The sequence below is a fragment of the Erigeron canadensis genome, chromosome 1 (genome assembly GCF_010389155.1).
Source record: "Erigeron canadensis isolate Cc75 chromosome 1, C_canadensis_v1, whole genome shotgun sequence".
NCBI lineage: Eukaryota > Viridiplantae > Streptophyta > Magnoliopsida > Asterales > Asteraceae > Erigeron > Erigeron canadensis.
Window position 1 is genome coordinate 47,538,168 of NC_057761.1, and position 9,345 is coordinate 47,547,512.

At 32.8% G+C, this 9,345-nt stretch overlaps 1 protein-coding gene across 1 annotated transcript; it reads left to right on the forward strand.

Moving 5' to 3' along the window:
• Window positions 1-3,267: 3,267 nt before the first annotated feature.
• On the forward strand, window positions 3,268-5,351 carry LOC122585907 (protein SRG1). The gene is made up of 4 exons (XM_043758024.1): window positions 3,268-3,569; window positions 3,692-3,939; window positions 4,552-4,879; window positions 5,058-5,351. Exons 1-4 carry the CDS (start codon window positions 3,309-3,311, stop codon window positions 5,310-5,312), a joined length of 1,092 nt encoding a protein of 363 aa, XP_043613959.1. The 5' UTR covers window positions 3,268-3,308; the 3' UTR covers window positions 5,313-5,351.
• Window positions 5,352-9,345: the final 3,994 nt, after the last annotated feature.

Sequence of the window (9,345 nt, forward strand, 5' to 3'; positions counted from 1 at the left end):
TGGTGTTGTGATGTTGATGGTACGTTCAATGGGTAACTGATCCTTTGGATTGGTTTAGCTCAAACACTTGGTCAATTCAAACGATCATATGCCTTGTTCTTGTCCATTGGATCATTAGAACGATCCTGATCAAAGTCCACTAGGACGATCTTGATGCTTGTCTCCTTAAGACGATCTTGAGCCATCCACTTGAAACGATCTTGATGCATTCAACTTAAAACGATCTTGGATTTGATCTTGTGAAACGATCTTGTACTTAGAACTACTAGGACGACCTTGTACTTGAAGTAACTGGAACGATCTTGCACTTGAATACTAGGACAATCTTGAGCATTTGTCAGGTAGGACGATCTTGCCTCTGTCCAGTGGGACGATCTTGGATTCCCAAAGCCCTAGGACGATCCTGAGCTCACCCAGAGGGACGATCTTGAAACCCTAACCCTAAAATGACTTTGTGCAATTCACAAAACAACATGTACTTGTTCTATAACACACCATACTTGATCATTGATCATCAAACCAGTTCATAACATCATTATCACTCGATTCAATCACACCAAAGGCTACTTCCTAACATCAAAGCTAGTTAATTAATCGATCAAAAACAACGAATAGTGTGCAAACCCTAATTGAGTTCTTAAAGCTAAAATTTATTAATAAAGATAAGAAACAACTAATTTACATTTCAAGGTATATATGCGTGAGTTCATAAACGTCCAAATCAAGTCCAGTTCGAGTACTTAAAAGTTCAATCAAACTCTTTTCGAGTCAAAACATTTAAAGATCTTCATAGGACCAAATCATTAGTTCATCAAGGACATTTCAATAATTAAATAATCACATGAATTAATACGTGTGTTCATTTATGATCAATGATCTATATCTAGGTTTTCTTTAAGGTGTGCTTGGAATTCGATAGATATAACTTATCTATCTCGGTGATTGTTCTCTGTGCTTATAACCCGTGCTCGTACCAGATCACTGTGAGTTTCGTAGCCCCTTTTTACTTATATATGTTTTGGGGTGAAAGGATACTCGTGCATTTGTGTCTATCATCATTTATGGCTATTTGACTATATTGTATGATGTGCACTATGATACTTGATACTTGATGCTTGATGCTTGATACTTATGTTGGAGTTTGAGATGCTTGATACTTGATACTTGATACTTATGGTGGAGTTGGAGGCACTAGATGAGATACTTGATACTTGCACCGTTAGGCCTGGTATACCGTAAGTGCTGGTTGCATAGAGATACTTGATTCTTGCTATCATAAGTAAGTTCATAGCCATATTTCTGTGTGGATCTTGATGACATTTCGACCTGGCACCATACTCGATACTTGTTTACAAAACCTACGAACTCACCAACCTTTGTGTTGACACTTTTGAGTATTTCCTTTCAGGTGAACATGTGAATCGCATTAGAGGAGGTTAAGGAGCTTAGCATGATGTCCTGTAGCAGACCAGGCTAGGATTTTGGTGTTGCATGTGTACTTATGTGTTTGATGGCACAATGCCTGACTTCTTCCCCTGCGTGGGAGCTTATCTCGTACTTTATTTGATTGCATCTTAAACTTGGGTTTGTAAGCTATGTTTACTTGTTTGAACTATGTGTTTGTTTATCTATGTTTAATCTATGCATACATTTAGTTATTCCTATGTAACATCCATGTGCGCGTGTACTTTATCTTACATCCCGAGTTTTCCGCCTTAGTCGGGATGTGACAAGATTCGTAAAAAATCAAACAGCAACTTGACACTAAAACTTGAACAATTTTACTATTTCAAATAGGAATGAGCATTTGCATCGAACCTCGTGACCCGACCCGACCAGTCCGAAACACTAACGGGCCGGGTTGTGGGTCACGTTTTTAGTGCATTCGCGGGTCACGGGTTGGACGAATCAGGCTGGGCCGGGTTGACTGGAGCCAAAAACCGAAAAAATGTGAAGGAAACCCGTGACCCGCCTTAACCCGAACCAAACTGACCCGGATCTTCAAGGGCAGGGTCGCGGTTCCATTTTATATGCTTTTGCGGGTCACGGGTCGGGTCGGGTTTCGACCCGTGCACATCCCTAATTTCAACAATCAAAACTCAACACTTTTGCGTGGAGAAATTGTTGCACACTTTTAAAAGGGGATCTTTAATTATAGTTTCATTATAATTACTTTATACGTATATAAGTATAAAATTTTAATTTTTAACTAAACATTGTTGCGTTTGTTTCATAAAACTTGGTGGATTCTGATGGAATTGGAGTTGAATTTCATTCGTTAGTGTGTTTGGTTGTTAAAAGATTAAGGAATCTCATTCCGTTAGAATGTAAACATTCCATCATTTGATGGAATCTTCATTCCTTAGGATGGGGAAAGAATTTCATTCCTCACGTTACTTGAATTTCTAGAAAATCAGAAGTATTTCGTAAAATTTTATTCCTTCAAATTTTAATTCTTTTTATATATAATTCATTCCTTCAAAAAATATTCTGTGAACCAAACGCGCCCTAACAGGTAACAACGTAATGTGAAAGAGATGATCAAAACCCGATGGTGGTTATTAACTTTAAAATTGTGTATAATGTATTATAGATGATTTTACCTAGGAAAATGCCTAAAAAATAGCCTAATAACCCTTTTAATAACCTTAAAATATGGCATGTGTTATAATTTCATCCATCTATACTTCCTTATAATGCATATTGGATTAAGTAATTCAACATATTTTTCCCCTTTCAACATATTTATGGTTCTCAAAATGTCTTTCTAAACACTTCTATACTTCTATACTCCCTTATAATGCATATTGGATTAGGTAATTCAGATAGTTATTGTTTCCAAAATGTCCCTTTGAGCATATTTATGGTTCCCAGAATGCCCTCTACACACTACAACACTAAAATACAATATAGTTTTAAAATAATCGGTAGAATCTTATAATCTATACTTTTGACACGTTGTAACCAATGTTTCATCCAAAAAGGTGGTTATAAAATTACACCGCAATGCACGGGTACTATACTCGTTGATTTATACACATGTTATATTCAAATTATTAAGAGGGTAATTAGACTATTTGATACATCATTTCCCTTTTTAACTATACTTGTTTAATATCAGTAAATGTGTGAATTGTGAAGCTTTGTGATAGTGCGTCATTCAATTCCTCATGCATTTCCAAAAGTGCTCAACATGTCCATGCCATCTTTTGGTCTATAAGTACTTGCATCCGGCCTATTGAAACCCAAACCAGAAATACCAAAACTCGTTAATTTGTTACTTCTTAACATTCTTATAATAACCATATATGGCTCCTACACTCGAATTCCCTCTTAATGTAGGCCAAATAGACGATGTTCAAGAACTCAAGAAGTCCCGAAAAACTAAAATTCCAAATAGGTTTGTCCGTGATATGAATGAAAGGCCAATGCTAGCCACAATCCCATTACCGTCACCGGGTAGTTTACCGATAATTGATCTAAAAAAACTCATGAAAGGAAGTAAAGAAGAATTTCACTATGAAATTTTGAAGCTTTCAACTTCTTGTGAAGAGTGGGGGTTTTTTCAGGTACACACAATTTGTGTTTGTATTTAGGAAAAGGCCCAAATTAAAAAAAGTAGCTTGTCACATATATTGTACCCAAAATACTATATATGTGCAAAATTTTTATATAAATCATTTTCATGCAGGTGATAAACCATGGGATTGATGTAGATTTGCTTGACAAAATAGAGGAAGTGGCTATGGAGTTCTTCATGCTTCCTATTGAAGAAAAACAGAAGTACCCAATGGCACCAGGAACAGTTCAAGGGTATGGGCAAGCTTTTGTGTTCTCGGAACATCAAAAGCTAGATTGGTGCAATATGTTTGCTCTTGGTTTACTGCCTCACTTTATTCGGAACCCCAAACTATGGCCAACTAACCCGCCATCGTTTAGGTACGTGTTCACTTAAAAAGAGGGAATTGAATATGTAAGTTTAACTTCAAACATTTAAAAGGTCCAACTTATTACTAATGGAAATATCTATGTTTTATAGTTTTATTATTATAAATCATTCGTCCATGCTGAAATAAAGTTCTGAATCTACCATAACCTAAAGTTCTGTATTTAACTACATGTGGGTAGGAAGTACACTCATATTTAACCCGGCCCATTAATTATGGGCAAGGATATTTATACCACAATTTTTGTTATTTTTATCATAACGGTGCATTAAACAGTTGTATAGTATGCATAAACTATAATACATTGTGATAGTTCTATAAAAAAATGGTAATACAAATATCACTACCCATTAATTATACATCATATCAAATTTTCTTGACATCACAAAAGGAACCATAAATAATATATATTGTCCCCTATAATTGCATTACACTTGAAATGATTGATATTTATGTTATAAATTATAAATTACCACTTGCACTTGTAATAAAACACTAAATTTGATGGCAAAGTCAAAAAGCACTTGCACCTGAATACCTTTCTCTATCAGTTAGGGGTAATAAATTGATTTGGTTTTAATTGGCACATGTTTATGTCGTGTAGTGATACTGTGGAGGCTTACTCGCTAGAAATTAGAAAGCTGTGTAAAGATCTTCTAAAATATATCGAGTTAAGCCTCGGGCTGAATGGCAATGTTTTTGAAGACATGTTTGGGGAGTGCGTGCAAGCTATCAGGATGAACTACTACCCGGCGTGTCCTAGACCCGACCTTGTACTTGGTTTAAGCCCCCATTCGGACGGCAGTGCTCTCACCGTGTTGCAACAAGGAAAAAGTAGCACGGTTGGTCTCCAAATACTCAAAGACAATGTATGGGTACCTATTCAGCCCGTTAAAAATGCACTTGTGATCAACATTGGTGACACCATAGAGGTGAACTCCGAATATTTTTATTATGATAGATTTATAATTGTCCTTAGTATTCGAGGTGACCTAACACAAAAAAAATAAAATAAAATAAAAATAGTGGGTTTGAGTCTCATTGAGATTAATTGATGCATGTGTGAATATTTGTTTCTTACAAAATGAAACTAGCTACTTATGTTAACAGGTCTTAACAAACGGGAAGTACAAGAGCTGCGAACATAGAGCCGTGACACACAAAGAAAGGGATAGGCTATCAATCGTGACGTTTTATGCTCCAAGTTATGAGATAGAGATTGGCCCATTGCAAGAAATGGTGGATGAAAACAACCCTAGCAAGTATAGAACATACAACCATGGGGAGTATAGTAGGCACTATGTAACCAACAAGTTACAAGGCAAGAAAACACTTGACTTCGCCAAAATTTCACCAAAAAAGTGATTAATTATAGACTAGAACTTGAATAGTATAAAAAAATCCATGAACATATTGTTTATTTAATGTTTATAATATAATGTAATATCGCATTGTAATGATATATGTTCAATAAATAAATGCAAGTAAATCAATATTGGTTGTGTATATGTGCTTCAAAGCTTTGTAATATTGTAATGTAAGAACTTATACCTTTTTATATATGTATCGTGTCACATATTTAAGATGTTAATATATACATTTGTAGGAGTGAATTTAAACGGTGAGGGTTTTTGAGGGTTTCTTTTTAAACATACGTGATTTAAACTTTGCATATTGTCTAATTGAATATCACTGAGCTCTCCAATATTAACTACTAACTATTAACTTGTTGTTTGGAAAAAAAAAAGTTTGTTTAATATATACATTATTGATACATTATCCTTTTAAGCGTTATGTTTATAACTATATTTATCATTTCCACATCAAAACGCATATGGAAACATTATTTAATTACAACTAAAGGGATACCCGTATAAGGCGGTAACAGTGATTAATGGTGGTGTTGACGACGGCTGGTGATGGTGTTGGTGACGGGTCAGGTGGTTTAGGCGTAATTGACATTATCTATACTCTCTTATAAAAATTATTGGGTGGTGTTGAAAGTTTAAAATTCTTGAGATATGTGAATTTACTTATTTGCGCTTACACACCCATTATTGATTATTCTCTACGTTTTCATGCTCTTCCATATTCTATAGCTTTTTTTTCTTTGGGAGACACTCTCTTCTTTATTTGGCAAACAATTAAGGAAGTAATAATACATAAACGGACCAAAAATCAAGAGTCAAAAATAAGGTAATCATAATATAAGAAACTCTGTCCATAGTATCCACCGTAATATACGGGTACAATGCTCGTTATATTTAATGTAAAGAGGTTGTGTAAATATTTTAAAAAGCACGAGACATATTGTGTAAATAAATAAATAGGATGATATGATTATTTTTATATCTTAAATTTATAATTTTTCAGTGAGTACTATATGATACCGGACTCAATAGAAGCATTCATTTGCTTCACTTGGTAAAAGCAATAGTAAACAAAATATCAAAAGTTTTAATAATATTATTGTAGTTCCCAAAGATTCAGGCAATCATGTGGGGATAGAAAAACCATGACACCCCCATTATTAATAACAAAGTTTGTCTACGTAATCGTTAATTTAATTGCAAAATTTAAATACGATTGACAAATTTTTAAATTACATAAATTCATAAATTTATTATTGAGTGGTTGACACAATCACCCTTGACCATCATTTCACCACATAGCTCCACCACTATTTATGGTGCATGGTGTTTTCTCTTCTCAGGTTATCAGAGAGAGATAGGTCTCTAACTTAGGTATATGAGCGTAATCGTGATATTCCTATTACCATCTTTTAACGCTAACCACCTTTATGATGAGTGATTATTGAGATATTTATATATCTGATACCATTTGTAAAGACTTGTTGTAGTTACATGACATTAATCACTAATAACGACTTAACGAGTGTTCCTAGCTTCTTAATAAATCCTTTGAAATGTTTATTTAATAAAGGAGCGACACAAAAACAAACACATACAAAGATGCATATCTTATGAAGTATTTGCATAGATTCACTCTCCGAAAGACAAAAAATCATGGGTTGGTATTGTTTGGAGAGTTGAAACTTTGTGGATGGTGGGGATGACATCGAGCCCACATGCCCAAGTGACATATTGATGTTGTTGGTTTAGAAAATAGCACTAAGTAAGGGAAAGTTGTCATGAAAAAACCACTCAAACTACACCATGTATACCATGATTGAATGACTACGGTATATATTATGTGAATTACAAGTATAGGCGGTAGAAGTAGCCTATAAATGGATCGTGAATGCGATTTTTCAGATGTGAATTAGAAGTATAGGCGGTAGAAGTGTAAGAATATAAGATATTACATTCAAAATTTAATGGAAGTATTTTTCAGATGTTAATTATATTTTTTGTTTTTTTTTTAATTTTTAAAACGACGTATTAGTTGGCTGGTAACTCGAACGGCCTAAAGAACAAATGCAAATAGGGAAATTAAAAGGCCGATAAAATATAAAGTTCTCTCGTGCATAGAAATAGGAAAGCTCTAACATTTGTCAAATCAATCTTTTCTAGCTTTTGCTATAGTCTTGGTTGTTTTCCGAAGTAAAAATGTGTGTGTTTGAAAATGTGTTCCAAAATTAGGTCTAATACCTTTAATGATTTTCATATGTTTATGTGATTTTTTTCTTATCTCTGTTATCACCTTGAGTTTTCTACCTTCCTTTCTCAACCTTGCAATATTTCATGTGCTCACGGTCTACTCTTAAACATATATTTAAACATATGTTTTAGATACATAAAACTTAAATAGGTTTATAGGCATGTCCGGCCAGGGCCCGTTTTTGAAAATATCAAAAAGATAGGCACGAGACAAAAAGGAAAAGATAGGTCATCAAAATTATAAAAGTTTAGCCCAATCTTTAGATGCATTTATTGATCGAACTCTTTAGTGTTGTGTTATTAAAAAAGAAAAATTAGGCTTAAAATTATAAAGATCATCAAATCTAAAGTTACACAACGTAAATTTTTGGGTCCGGTGGATACTTGGCAATTGCCCTTATTGGTTATGTTATGTTCATAACCGGCAATGGACATGTCACATTAGTTTTTATAAATTATTAATCTTCTTAAATTTTTACAATAATCATATGAATTCTTCAAGTTTATAATTGATCAAACTTGTTTTTAACCTTAATATACGTACTTTGCCACTTAAGGATATACTAAAGTAGCAGTGCATGTATATACGAAAGTCCATGATAGCTTAGCAAGCATTTTGTAGATATTACCAATCTTAATCTTAATTTTAATATATACTATAAGACAGTTGAACTAATAACTTATTAACCAATCAAATCGCTCAATTTTATCAATTAGACTCTCGCTTATATCATTATTTAGATTAACTATAAATTAAAAATCTTAATAATCATTATCCAAATATATTATTATATTAGTATTAATATTATGTTGTAGAAAAAATCTCATAATTTACATTTTTTTGTTTTCCATCAATATATAATTTACACTTTTTAGCCCTAAATATTTTATTTATATTTATTTTTAGACATCAACTATAGAAAATTTTTTTATAAATTTACAATTTTTTTAAACACAATTTGAACTCTAGATACATATTCCAAACATAATAGCAGATGACGATATATACAACATCCTTATTCTAAACACAATAGGAATCACTGAACATGAGACGATCACAGAACAAAACACAACAACAGAGGGTTACTTGAATATTAAATCCAAATCAATATGAACTCCATTCAAGATTCATTATATCTCTCAATCAAAAAGGTACATAACTTTCTCTTTTTTATATATTAGGTTTGCGTATTAATGTTTAAAGTTACAACTGTCACTCAAATCAATAGTCCTAATTGTTATCAAAGACTGTGAAAACATCCTAATTGTTATCTAATTATCATAGGATAGGTGATTGAAGATAAACTTATGCGTGTACAAAGTCACAAGTATGTTTATATTTTAATTCTTAATTATCTTTCATAATAATATCGTTATGAGTACAATTGGTGTCAAAAAGTTATATAATAGATAAATTATTATAACATGTGCCCTGTGGAATGAATACGACAAACAATTTCATCAATATGTCTAAGTTAATAATGATAATGACGAACCTATGCTTTTTGTACTACAACTTGCAAAGTATATAACACTTATAATCGTATATCTTCAAAATTATAAACTTTTATTACTTTAATGTATGAAGATTTAATATTGATAATATCGTAAATTTCGTGTCCAGTGTTGAACATGAGTCTAAAATCTAGTATGATGTTAAGGTCAAGTAAAACAGAAGTCTTTCAATCATTCAACTGGTTTTTTTTTAACAATTTTAAATGGTTTATATGTAAAGAGGTTTATTTGCTTTATGCAAGCATTTATTTAACATCTAAATG